The sequence below is a fragment of the Sinocyclocheilus anshuiensis genome, unplaced genomic scaffold (genome assembly GCF_001515605.1).
Source record: "Sinocyclocheilus anshuiensis isolate Anshui unplaced genomic scaffold, SAMN03320099.WGS_v1.1 scaffold247, whole genome shotgun sequence".
NCBI classification, from domain to species: domain Eukaryota; kingdom Metazoa; phylum Chordata; class Actinopteri; order Cypriniformes; family Cyprinidae; genus Sinocyclocheilus; species Sinocyclocheilus anshuiensis.
In genome coordinates this window covers 649,174-663,814 of record NW_015552543.1, presented here as the reverse complement: position 1 = coordinate 663,814, position 14,641 = coordinate 649,174, and the positions used below count along the sequence as shown (strand labels likewise).

Here is a 14,641-nt window from a genome sequence, read left to right as displayed (position 1 = left end):
AACGAAGCACAAGATAATTAATTGAGTGACTAACCAATGCAACCCAAGAAACAAGAATTAGACCAATAAACAAAACAACTGACAAAACTTATTGAGGAGGGAAAATAAAGCTCTTCGAGCTAACAGGGCAATGTGTTCACACAATATATTCAAAAGTTGTATTTGTCATATCAACTCTTATAACTGTCTGCAAACCATAGCTGTTTTGTGGAACACTTCTCTTGACAAACATCTGACTGATCAGACAGTTTATCTGTGATTACGGAGTGCTTGATTTGATGCAGACTTGACAGTGTCTCAGTACTGCACCTGATCGTGTCTGAATGATCATGGAAGGTAAAATAATGATCACAAATATTACATCATTTTAATTGTGCATCCCAAGCCCATGCTTGTAAAAAAAAACAGCCCAAAGTAGCGCAATTATGTCCCAAATAAAAAATGCAATTTCCATCCCTAAAATACATATTTTACAGTCGCTGTTATGCACATTTATCATAAACACAGCTCAAATGCTTCCTACTAGTGTGGCCCAAAACATTTAGCACAGTTTTATTACAGGTAGAATGCAAAATGTTTCAGTACAAGCATTTCAACCAAATGCAATTTATTCAGTATTTCAAACCTTTAACCCACTGGGGAAAATCAACCCATGGCAACAGTTTAAAAGCAGCCCAATTTCGTGGAAAAAACAACCCTGCATCCAACACGAGCTGCAGAAGTCAGATTTGACTGAACATGGGTCAAAAGCAAGGAGAGATAACTGACAAGATGTTGGAGGATTTGCTCCTCAACAGATCCCGAGCTCACTGACAAATATCTTTTATCGTAATATGTGCTCCATTTACACAGTGTACTCGCGATCGCGAAATCGAAAGTGAAAGTGAACTGAGAGCGCTCATTCACATATTGATAGCGGCGCCCTGATGCACGAAAATTATATACATTATTAGAATGTTTGCGGGAGCGGACACAAAAATCGCGGGAGCGGATGGGAGCATGCGGTAATGGTCAGAAGTTCAGCCAGAGCGGGATCAACAAGCCCCGCACTATCACGCAGTGGTGCAGTCAGTCAGTGAGCGTCGTAACTGATGACGTCAAATCTTGCGGGATTCCATTAATAAACTACACAAACTATTGTCCACTATTTGGACAAATATACATAATGAAAAGATGATACAAAATGTAATACCTTGGAAAATGGCATTTAAGACTTTTTAATACTTAAGGGCCTTAATTTGATCTAAATTGATTTATCAACTTTTAATACTTTTTAATACTTAATACTTTTTAAGACCCCGCGGACACCCTGCTCGTTTATAATGGGTTTTAATGTTTTTGTCTCGTCGCTTCGGCCAGACAGGGCATCACAGTATGGTAAGGGGCGTAACATTTCCGTCACACGCTTGAGGTATTCGGCCAATCACAACGCACTGGATAGCTGGCCAATCAGAGCACACCTCGCTTTTCAGACCGATGAGCTTTGTAAAAATCGACGCATTTCAGAAAGGCGGGGCATAGAGGAGAAACAATAATGTACAGTATGTGGAAAATAATGTGTTTTTTGAACCTTAAATCGCATAAACACATTTCATTACACCAAATACACAAAATAATATTATTTTTTAGCAACATCATATGACCCCTTTAAGAATCAATTCAGTCAATCCAGTGTCTGCTATTTGTTGTTTGTTTTTGTAAAGACATTTTTGAGTAAATATTGAAAATGGTTGTTTTTGCATTTTTTAATATACATTTTATATGACCCCTTTAAGAATCAATTCAGTCAATCCAGTGTCTGCTATTTGTTGTTTGTTTTTGTAAAGACATTTTTGAATAAATATTGAAAATTATTGTTGTTTTTGTATTTTTTAATATACATTTTATATGATTAATTTGCCTTTATAAGTCATTGGGTCATCCTACTGTCTAGATATTGGCATTGGCCATTAAAATGTTATTTTGGTGGATCTCTATTGTGGATTAATGTTACTTCACAGCTATGTTCCTCTGCTCCTCAGATCATTGGTATTGGGCTGTGTGGAGTGTTTGAGCTCATCAAAGAGACTCGTTTTTCACACCCGTCACTGTGCTTACGGAGCCTTCAGGCCCTTTTAGATATGCTCCAGGGACAACAGCCGGAGAGCTTTCAGACTGAACCTCCAGATGTGCTGGGTGAGATACCTTCTCCTGTTCAAATAAAGTGTCTGTATAGTTTAATCATGACACCACTGTTGGCCCTGCAGAGTCTCTCTTTCATCTTCTGCTGGAGACCACCGTGCGGAGCACAGGGATGAACGACCCCACTGGTCAGACCCTCACAGCGTTGTCCTGTGCCTGCCTCTTCAGCCTGGTGGTGGCCTGGGGAGACACTGGCAAAATCCTCCAGGCTGTGTCTGCCATCCTCACCAACAATGGCAGTCATGCATGCCAGACCATCCAGGTGAGTCAGTGTTTTGAGATTGCATGTTTTAAAGTTTTGAGGAAGATGCTCCTTCCACTGATGCCACTGAACAGTTTCTAGATAGAAGTTATTAAATAGATATTATTCCTAAACACTAGAAGATCTAACAATAAAAGTAAAATGTGGTAAAGTCTGTCAAATTTGTGCTGTTTCTGACTGTGTGTAGCACCTACTGCTCTGCATCTCCTTCTAAAGAATCCAAACTTCAGAAAAGAGTACCTGAAGTGTATTTTTAACAAAAGAACTGATTATTTTAGTCTGATTTTTAACAGTTTAGTTTAGTTTTTGCTTGGTAAGTGAGGTTGAGGTTTTAGAGTGCATAAAAAGCTACATTACCGCTCATCTCTCAACTGCATGAGGAGGTCAACTATTGAATTGCCTGAAAATGTCAAGTCCCTCAGCCAATTATTCCTCAGTCTTCTACCATCTGCATGATATTGGTCTGTCATTTTTTTGCTTATTTAAATGTGTTTTAATGCTCTCTGTCAGTATCACACACTGATTTAGACACCAGAGAAGCACAGAGTTCATTTGTTGTTACCAAGGTAACTACAACCTAATTGGAGCATGAGTAACTTGCATAGCTTGTGTATGTGTAAGTGTGATATCTGAGCCGTCGCTCACTGTCAGTTTACAGTGCACACGTCCAACTTGAAGTGGTTCAGAGTGAAACTGAAAAACAGACAAATGTTGACATGTATATCCAGATCAAGTGCTTTGCAGAGCTGGACAATGTTTTTCAGCTTTTTTATGATATAATAGATTTTAAATGGCATAAATGGTATATATGGTATAAATATATTAATTTTTTTATGTGTATTGTTTTTGGTTTATGTGTAAACCAAACAGCCACTGTTGCCAAATATGTAAATGTTTAATGCATTTACGTAACATACAATGAAAATATTTTAAAATAATGAAGGCATGTTTTCCACTTTGTTTACGACTAAATGGACTTAAGGATAAACAATATTTAATCATTTTAATTCATAATCACAAATATAACTTTACATAGTAGTAAACCTCAATATTTACTTGCAATGTTTTTTCTATATGAAAAATCAACAGGAATGTCCATGAGCAAATCACGGAATCATGGATTCCAATCGATTTATTGAAATAATTAGAAAGCTGGCAGTGTAAGACTTGAGTCAAAGTTAAAGAACAGAGAAGGGTACTTCATCCTCTGGAGAGCTGGTGCAATAAAACTAAATGTCATTATTGACTGAAGAGTCATCTAAAGCAATAACATTGATGTTCTAGAATTTCAATAAACCTCTTTGTCATCTGTAGCATCGCTCATCAGAGTACCTTACTGCCATCGGCTAAACTCTTTGGTGGGGTCAGCGAAGACAGTCACAGTGGTTTATGTTAAATAATGATCAACATAAATATTAAACAAGGGGGAAAAAAGTGTCCTGGGGATATGATGTGAAATAGATGAAGGGGGCATGCTGTCCATCTTGTGAAGGTCAAGAAGTGCAGAGAGGGGTTTGGTAGGTCTTTATCTTAACTTCACACAGTCAAATGAACAACCAGTCAGTAACTGCATTGTTGTAAGTCTCACAAGCCTTAAAGTACAACAATAACACCGTAACACTTGTTCATTTTGAAACGTAACATCACTGAGTGAGTCATCTCAGTGTTATTCAGCCACGGAGTGAGTCATTAGACTGATTCAAACCAATGACAAACCAGCCAAATCATTTTGATCAACGCCAGTTTTTGGCCTGCTGAAATTTTCACTGGCCTCACCATAGAAAAGTTTTTTCTCGTTTTTTTGACCCATGTTGCATTGTATTTTAACAAATAAGGTTGTTACGACACCAACATTTTAGAAAATAATAAAAAATGTCCCAATTCTTGATTCCAGTTTCAATGCCACAGCAAAAACTACAAGCCAGCTAATACTGTATGTTCAAACATTATTAAAGACAGGTAAACAGAAAACATTCTAACAGTAGCATTCAGGTACAGTATGAAATACAACAGAAATTGAATAAAGTTATCAAATGCTATATTAGGCTGCTGTCAGTTTAAGACCTACACTGAGGGAAAAAAAATGGGTGCTGGATTTACTTTGCAACGGTTTTACTCAGAAATTGCTAGGAAATGGTACAAATAGACTAAAGAAGTGTACTCCAATAATCGTTATTTACAACTAAGAAAACGCTTTTTTTTTAAATTTTTTAATTTTTTAATTTTTTTTTTACACAGTGTATTGCACGGATCTAATATACTGTCAAAAATCAGATTTTTACCTTTTTTTCCGATTTTCACTTAAGACATAACTGATCGGTTTACAAGGATACTCAATAAGACGGGCATTTTGCCATTTTTGCGAATTTGTCCGTTTAAGTGCAAGAAGACATGAAAAATAACTCCGTATTTGTGTGCTTTCTCAAGGTGAAGAATGCTCAAGAACTGTTTAAGACTATATTTTTAAGATCATCTTAAAAATATGCAGACTATATCTTATATATTTTTTTTATCTGACCCGACTATATTTGTGTAACAAAAGGTTCCAACAATCCTTAACGCCCTTCAGAGGAGTGTGCAGGCAGTGCTGGTGGGAAAGATCCAGATCCAGGACTGGTTTGGGAACGGCATCAAGAGAGCCGCACTGATGAACAAATGGGTTTTGAAGGAGGTGAGCATCGATGAAGATGAACGCTGTCTTCTTCAAACTGATGGTTCCTTCCTGTACCTGCTCTGTAAAGATGGCCTCTACAAAGTGGGCTCAGGGTACAGTGGCACCGTGCGGGTAAGGACATCCTTTATTTACCTGATTGCACAATTAAAATTATAGAAGTTAATTTTACTAAGCATTTTTTTAGACTAAAGTAGTTCAGCAATTATTTGTAATGAATTAGTAATTACTAGTTGATATGCACCAGCATTTCAGAAATATTACTAAATTTTCATATAAATAAATACTAATATCGAAAATATTTTTATTACAGCCATTGTTTTAATGTTTCTATTTCAACAATGAATATGGAGTAGAAACATAATTATGGTGATATAAAACTTCCTTATGTGCAATTTGAATGTTTATATACAACTCAAGTTTTTATTTGACAATTTTGAGATTTGTGAAGTCGTGGATGTGGTTTGCAGTGCTGATGCAGCAGGTTGTATATCCTTGTGTCTGTGTGGGTGCTAATAAGAGGCTATCGATTGCAGGGCCATGTGTACAACTCCACATCACGTATCAGGAACCGTAAGGAGAAGAGGTCATGGCTGGGATTCGCCCAGGTATTGTTGACCTATTGAGTTTTATGAGCTTCTCTTGATTGTCTGCTTATATAACATCAATGTACTCCATGTATAGTACTTAATATGGGTTTGATCTATTGATCTTATCTCATAAATAAAGCATTAGGTGCTTATGATGTTTTCGACCAAAAATGTCATTCATTGAACAGCCTTACAAAATAAATTTTCCTGTGGCGATTTGCTTTACAGGGTTGTTTGCTGTATCGAGACATGAACAGTCACAGCATGGAGGCCATTAAGATCAACCCAGAGACTCTGGAGCAGGAGGGCACCATCACAATGCCGGGTACAAACACTCCTCTTATGTGCTATTGATCGCTAAGAGCAGGGCAAATAAATGGCTTGACCAGCACACTTTTCTTCCATGTGTTGACATGTTTCCTATTTAAACAGGATGTATTGAGGGGCTTGTCCCTTATTTCCCTGAATTGTCAGTGACCTTTAGTTTGCCATCTACATAGCAATAAATATATTATGTAGTGATATGAAGTAGTTTATATAAAATAATACGTCTTGTATTGATTATGACAAGCCTTTCTTCAGTGTAATTTGGACTGTAGTCTGGAACTGTAAAAAGTGTCTGTTACAAATTAAAATGTCTCTCTCTTTCTCAGGTCTACAAGCAGATGGTCAGAACATCATATTCACTGATGGAGAATATATCAACCAGATTGCAGCCTGCAAAGATGTAAGTGGTTTTATTCTTTGGCAATGTCGCTCTTTTCCAAGACCTAGTGAGCTGTCTTTGGATGCATCATAGTCACAAAGGCTTTTTCAAAATGTGGGCTGCATAATTATACCAAATGAAAAGGCAACTATGTATGAATTCTTCAGGGAGAAGGCAATCCCACAATGCATTGTGCCAAGTGGAAAAAATCAATCTAAGATGGCAAACAAAGCGAGAGTTTATTTATTGAATATAAATATACGTGTATGCATCAGGCTTTCTTTGGTAATAATTATACTGATCTGTAAAGGTACTGACCAAAAGAATTGTTCAGAATAATGTAATATAGTGTAATGCACTAAAGTTCAAAATGTTTTGGGTCCGTAAGATTTGTTTTTGAGTAATAAATACTTTTATCCAGCAAGGGTGACATTTTAGTAAAGACATTTTCTAATGTTACAAAATATTCCTACTTCAAATAAATACGGTTCATTTGAACTTTCTATTCATTGAAGAATCTTTTTTTTTTTTTTTTTACAATAATATACTTGTTACTGTTTTCAATAATAATGCATTTTTCTTGAGCAGCAAATCAGCATATCAGAATGATTTCTGAAGGAACATGTGACACTGAAGACTGGAGTAATGATGCTGAAAATTCAGCTTTGCATCATAGGAATAAATTACATTTAAAAAAATATTAAAATAGAAAACGGTTATTTTAAATTGTAATAATATTTTACCATATTTTTTATTAAATAAATGTATTATTGTGAGTATAAGAGATGTCTTTCAAAAGCTTTTAAAAATCTTACCGACTCCAAACTTTTGAACAGTATTGTGTATATAAAAATATTTGCATGTGCTTTTTTATTTTTTTCCTGCTGTTTAAAGTTTCTTGCCATTAACTTAGAAACATGCTGATGTTAAACTCTGGAGTCAGTCATATTTACTAGAAAACTGTAATTTAACAGTTAATTCTTCAATGATTTGCGACCAGCTGATGTTGCCAACCAAGATGAGTGTTTAAATGGTTCTCTTAGACTGCAATGAGAGTGGAATAGATGGATAATAGTGCAAGAACCCCAAGAAATGTTTAGTTTGTTTAATCCAAAATGACCAGCCTGTTTTCTCCATGCCTCCGTCTTCATCAGACGACAACAGATTCCCCTGTTCCTCCCCCTGCACATCATACAAACACGATCAGTGCCTTTTTCTCAAGTGGTGTGATTGTGACTGTCAGCAGCACCTGCTCTCTTTTGTTTCAGCCCATTTCAGCCATGCTGTGTGTGTGTGTCTTCAGACGAGTGTGTGCATAATAGCCATGTAGGCAGGGGAGGGGCTGCAGCAGTGGATGTGGGCATTTCTCTTAGGATTGAACCCACTGGCTGATCGTGAGTGTGCAGCAGTACGGGGAGGGGATGTGATAATTCATATCTGCCTTTGATGATCTCTTTATGCATACATGAATGAGAGATGATAAGTGAGGGAGTGCTGGGGTTATGGGGGGAAGTTGTAAGGGTTAATGCTATGAACTGTTATGCCACATATCTTGGAGGAAGGACGAAGGGCATGTGTATTTGTTAGCAGTGTGATTTTGCCTGGAGCAAAGAGCGAGGTGTTTGAAAGCTCGCTCACTTACTCGTTAACAGCGGCAAATCAAAGACTCCAGTGTGTTGTCTTCTGTTTTTTATCACATGCTCACTTATGCAAACTCACAGACTGCAAACCCTAGTCTCACCCATGTTGTACACACCCTGAACTTAAGTGTGTGTGTTTCTGGATGAAGCTGGATCAGTATGTGTGAGGCTGCTGCTAGTGAGGGTGCGTTTTCACTTTGCATCTCCCATGTGCAATGCTAACACAGTTAAATTCTCCCTTTGACCCTCATGTGCTCACTGTGCTTCCTCAGATATTAATGGTGTCAAAGCCTCTGAGATTATGACTATTCTGGTGAGCTTTGAAACAAGCCCTGTCAGCAGAAGAAAGATTAACTGTTCAGTATTAAAACGCGGTCACACTGGACTTTAAGTATGCAGAATTATCATAGTAAAAAAACAGGATATGATGTCTCTAGTAGTGCTGTGTTCGATACATCGATACGACGATGTATCGTCACAGATTTGACGATAGGAGTATTGATACAGCTGGCCCTGTATCGATATTGTGGCACGTGTGCAGCAGTGGACTGCGCTTAATTTGAATACAAGAACACCGTTTAAAATGAGTAGAAAAGTGCGAGGTTTCTAAAAAATAATGAATAGAGCATAATTATATATAGGATACAACAAGGTTTAATCTAGCCGCAGAGGAACACAACCGGGGTTGCCTGATATAAAGAGACGTAATCCCCGAAACAGAGCTCCCCACTTGCGCAATACGGAAATATCTGCTAAGTGTGCTGCTTATCTTTGTCAACCTGGCAACCATGTGCACACGCGCTCTCTCTCCACTGTGGATAAACGCGCTTGCTTTCTGAAAACATCGGTTCGCTTGCAGTTTATCGATCTCCACTTCAATATTCTATTCTCAGAAAAGTGTTATTCATCGAGTGTTCATTTATGAGAGAGAGAGAGGGGCTGTGCATGTATGAATTACCACCGTTTTGCCGCGTTTCTCTATTAACAATGAAGCTGTGGCTTTAATTCTTTTAGAAACAATGAAGTTACCAGCTCCTTGTTGAGAAAGATAATGTAGCTCTTGAGCGATTAAGCTATTTTATTGATAAAATTGCGGGGCAGCGCAAAAAAATTTGTTGCTGACCCTTTTCACAAGACTGTGATGATGCGTTTAACGGTCATCAGCATCGTAAATCCTCGAAAGTTTTTCATATTTGTATTTAAAAAAAAATGTATGTACATTTATAACACTATTCTTTGTATTATATCACCTTTGCATCAAATTACAAAAAAACAGTTAACGCTAATGCGAGGGTGTTTCTAATGCAGTGTCTATGGGAGGGACGGTAAATTTGACATCATTCTCTCTTCTGACTGCCGTTATCAGTCTCTCTCAATTTTTTTCCTTTTATTGAAAGTCATGAAAACACTATCGTGGAGTTTTTGTTTTGCTATTTGAGCAAATGGGAATGCAAAAAATATATGTGTAGTACTCTCCCATTCACTGCTATTCAAGTTAACCCAACTATGATGACTTCCGCTGCTGAGAAACCAGGAAATGTGAAAAAGGTTCATGTCTGTGCACGCGCAACGTGGTCTGTGTTAGTGACTAAACGTGTGTGCGTTAGATACAGTGAAGACAGCGCATTAGTTTAGAACTCTTCTAATTTTTATTTTTATTTTTTTAAATGTAGAAAGTGTGTTAATTTGTGCAATCATAACCTACCAGCAATGTAAAGATGATTTTTTAAAATATATTAGTATGAGTACATTACAATATAAATTTATTAGAACGAGTACATTATTATTTATGGGCTTAAAAACAAGATGGAAACAATCAGAATATTGTACCTGGTGCGGAGTACCCAATGTAAACATGAAACATATGCCATTACCTATATTGTACTGTGGTACAGTTATGGAGGCCCTTCATAATGCAGAGGTCAACTGCCTGCTCCGCCAGTAGTTAGAAATGGCCCTATAGTATGCCGTGTTTAATAAACAGCTGTTTTACTAAATTCTGCTGAGGTGAAATTCAGTGCAGTCCTGTATCGTGATGAGTATCATATCGTGGCCTCTGTATCGTGATACGTACCGTATCGTGACTTTGCTGGTGATGCACAGCCCTAGCCTCTAGGCTCCTGTTTGTAATAAAAACAAACAAAAAGCATTAGGAAATTCAAAATGTGAAAATATGCAGTCCACTCCACATTACTGCAACACTGCAAACCAGCAACTTTAAAGGTGTAGTTCAAAAAATTGTCAACAATTACTCACCCTTATGTCGTTCCAAACCCACAAGACTTTCGCTCTGAAACACAAATGAAGATATTTTAAATGAAAGAGATATGTCTCTTTATTGAAAGTCCATTACACCAAAATTTGATGCTCCACAAGTCCGTAAAAATAATACCTATAAATCGAACAGTTTTCTTGTTTAATTCACATGAATCTTCTGAAGAGACATAATTTCTTAATATGATGAACAGATTTAATTTAGCTTTTATTCCTGTATGAATATTGACCAAGCTAATCAAATATGGTCAATGGAATGCGTGAGAACAGACTTCGATAAAATTGCTTGTTGAATATTGATTGCTTTTACAGTGTCTTTGTCAATTTTGAAGCTTGGAAATTTTGGTTTCATTGGAGGGTATTAAAAATTTTACATTTGAATCATTATATTATCACCAGACTGGTTTTAAGAATGTCCAAAAGCAGCCATGTCCATGGACTGATTCACACATAGAAATTTGGGTTAAGGTACGGTCACATTTACTGTTATTCGGACAATTTTTGTGGGCAAAATCCAGTAATTTCATTGGGAATCCGTGCAATCAGTAATTTCATGCGAGAGCGAATGACCCCATTTATATTTTGCAACAGGTTCAAGTTGATCAACGCAACGATTAGAAAGCTGCTTGGTTTGAAAGTGATTTCTGTGTGAAATGTACATCATATGTCGCTACACTATTTACAATGGACCTTTTTTTGCCCATGAAATTTCACTAAAATGTTACTGTTATGACTGTGTATGTGCAAATCAGTCACAGACAGTGCATAAAGCTCACTAACTAGCAGAAAGATGTATTCAAAGAAGTATTCAAAAGCTGCAGTTGACTTGAGCAAAAGAGTGACACTGCAAAATCCCATATAGTCCCTATGTGGCGGCATGGCAAAAGTATTCGCCACTGAAGACTGCCTGGGGAAAAAAACAAACAAATAAAAACACTTGACTGGCCGGTTTGGGATGGCAACTTATCAAGACAGAAGGAATGTAACAGAATTGCTGCAACAGATAGTCCCGCCTCAAACTCACGCCATTGGTTGCTTTTTCAAGAAAAGATCACTATGTCAAACTAACTGGGATGCTCAAACAAACAGAACAATGTGTTGAAAACATGGGTAGTACTTTATTTTACAGTCCTGTTCCTGTGTACTTATTATAGCAATTACAATAAATGTGTAATAACTAGGTACTAATCCTGAACCTACCCCTAAACCTAACTTAACCCATGTAGTTACCATATACTACCAGTACTTTCCTGGGTAAATACACTGTAAAATAAAGTGTAATCAAAACATCTCTTTAGCGGAATCGACCTACAAACGCTTGCTTGTAGCTGAATTTGCGTATTTAACTGGGATAAGAAGTGTTTTACGCGTTGAAAAGATACCTCACATCACCCTCCTAAAGAACCTCCTATTGCAGCTCAGCTTAAATGTTTAATAACCATATAATTGTGCTTAAATGCTTCCACTGGCTACCAAGCATTGACTTTCCATTGACAAGCAGATGTCGTTTTTATGAAGATTAATGTTTCTGTGTGTATGTTTTGGTTTATTTAGGATGGCTTTGTGGTGCGGATCTACGCCACCAGCTCAGACCCAGCCCTACAGCAGGAACTGCAGCTCAAACTGGCCAGGAAGTGTCTTCATGCCTGTGGCATCTCCCTCTTTGACCTGGAGAAAGACCTTCATATCATCAGTGAGAGCGGCGCTTCAGTGCACACACGTCTATGCATGCACATCAGTGTTTAAGAGGAAACGCGTGTTGAAATTAACTAACTTGGTGTTGTCTCTTTTGCGGCGTGTGTTTATGTCCTCAGGCACAGGGTTTGATGAGGAAGCAGCCCTTATTGGAGCTGTCAGAGAGTTTGCTTTGATGAAAACGGCATCTGGGAAGGTAGACATACCTCTGTATATTCCTCAGTGTCTCTGCGTTAGTATTTAACTGCATCTGAAATACGTGTTGAGCTTTTCATGTGGTGGTGGAAGTGCTACTAGGTACGTTTACATGGACACGTTTTGCTTCCATCGGAATGAATTCATTCTGATTGACGAATCCGAAAGTATTGTTTACATGAACGCTAAATAAAGTGATCGGGTTGATATGCGCGTTTATATGTCACAAGCTTCTGATCGGATTTAATCTTTTGACATGCGCACACTGCATGAATATACAGAGTTTCCCGCTGTGTTCGCATACTGTTTTAAAAAGCACACTTGATATTTATCTACTTCGGGTCCTAATTAGGCAACGACCAGCTCATGAACTGTTGTGCAGTCCTGCTTACTTTATAAAGCAGTAAAAGTGCCCCTTCCTGCACCCAAAACCAGTCGTCTGTTGATGATAGTCTTAAACGAGGACTGGTGGGACCGCACACATGCTTAAATAACTGGAAGTAATTTGATTATTCTACCCTTCCAGTTGAGCGCCGAGGCTCTTTGACACTCGGTGAGGTTGGAGCATTTGAGAGGCCAAAGTGAGCACAGCTTGTGTGTATTTACACTTGATCCTAACGCAGTACAAATACAGGGTAGTGGCCAGGATCCAAAACTGACACACAATGAGCATTAATGCAAGTACAAATTGGCTTTGGCAAGTACATGAAACAGTTTAGCCATCTGGCAACTAACTTGATTAGGAATTGAAAAAAAAAAGGCCTTTGTTAAATAATATCGGTTAATAATTTATGGCTGGGTTATTATCTCAGTTGACCTGCCATTGCCAGGTGTGGCAAAAAGTTAAATATGGACGCTGGGTGTGTCTCATTGATGTGTAGTGATGGAGTGTGTTTTAGGGAGGTGCAGTGTGTGTGTGTGTGTGCCTGGCCTCATGAGATATGAGAGCCGCTGTAGGTTTATCATTCTGTAAGACTAAACTCACTCTTTACCTTATCTGGAGATTATCCAGTCCAGTGAGCGTGGCAGTAAAAACAGGCCTGGATGAGTCATGACTGGGCAACTTTCCTAATAAACGGCATGGGCTGCAATAAAAGAAGGTCATGTAGTTTTATTGCACACGTACATTAATGGACTGCAGAAATGCTGACGTGAGTTTTCTGTCATCATTGATTGTAGTTATTGTGTTTACCATTCCAGAAGTGCAGTATTAGCTTCCCACATGACACAATTTTGTTTTTAAATACTGTAACATTATACTTCATTAATGACCTCTAAGTTTACAGAGCGCTTTACTAAAATGAGTTTTAAATAGTCAGTAATATCATTATATGTGTGTGTTTCTGTGTTATTGTAGTGACTAAACCTGAAACTAAACCATAAAACAACCATTTTCATTACTTGAAATAAACAAGTAAAATTTTTTTGCCAAGGCAACATTTCTTATTTTAATTGTTTAACTTGATGTACTAAAATAAAACAAAAAATTAATGAAAAATGAATGAAAACTGACACATATAAAAGAAACAAAAACAACTAACAAGGACAAAAACACATAAAATAAATGAAAAACCAAAAGTATATAATTAAAAACTGGTTCATAATATTAATAAAAAACTATATGTGTGTGTGTGTATGTGTGTGTGTCAGTTTTCATATATACAGTATCTCACAGAAGTGAGTACACCCCTCACATTTTTGTATATATTTTATTATATCTTTTCATGTGACAACACTGAAGAAATGACACTTTGCTACAATGTAAAGTAGTGAGTGTACAGCTTGTATAACAGTGTAAATTTGCTGTCCCCTCAAAATAACTCAACACACAGCCATTAATTTCTAAACCGCTGGCCACAAAAGTGAGTACACCCCTAAGTGAAAATGTCCAAATTGGGCCCAATTAGCCATTTCTCTCCCCGGTGTCATGTGACTCATTAGTGTTACAAGGTCTCAGGTGTGAATGGGGAGCAGGTGTGTTAAATTTGATGTTATCGCTCTCACTCTCTCCTACTGGTCACTGGAAGTTCAACATGGCACCTCATGGCAAAGAACTCTCTGAGGATTTGAAAAAATAATTGTTGCTCTACATAAAGATGGCGTAGGCTATAAGAAGATTGCCAAGACCCTGAAACTGAGCTGCAGCACGGTGGCCAAGACCATACAGCGGTTTAACAGGACAGGTTCCACTCAGAACAGGCCTCGCCATGGTCGACCAAAGAAGTTGAGTGCACGTGCTCAGCGTCATATCCAGAGGTTGTGTTTGGGAAATAGACGTATGAGTGCTGCCAGCATTGCTGCAGAGGTTGAAGGGGTGGGAGGTCAGCCTGTCAGTGCTCAGACCATACGCCGCACACTGCATCAAATTGGTCTGCATGGCTGTCGTCCCAGAAGGAAGCCTCTTCTAAAGATGATGCACAAGAAAGC

The 14,641-nt window shown here is 37.9% G+C and overlaps 1 protein-coding gene across 1 annotated transcript in view; it reads left to right on the top strand.

Annotated features, from left to right (window-relative positions):
• Nucleotides 1-14,641, top strand: part of LOC107664005 (E3 ubiquitin-protein ligase MYCBP2-like) — a 157,021-nt gene that overhangs the window by 39,610 nt on the left and 102,770 nt on the right. The window contains 8 exon segments of the mRNA XM_016454448.1: nucleotides 2,022-2,175; nucleotides 2,247-2,443; nucleotides 4,986-5,228; nucleotides 5,651-5,722; nucleotides 5,933-6,029; nucleotides 6,358-6,431; nucleotides 11,879-12,017; nucleotides 12,139-12,215. Coding sequence (XP_016309934.1) covers nucleotides 2,022-2,175; nucleotides 2,247-2,443; nucleotides 4,986-5,228; nucleotides 5,651-5,722; nucleotides 5,933-6,029; nucleotides 6,358-6,431; nucleotides 11,879-12,017; nucleotides 12,139-12,215 — 1,053 coding nt within the window.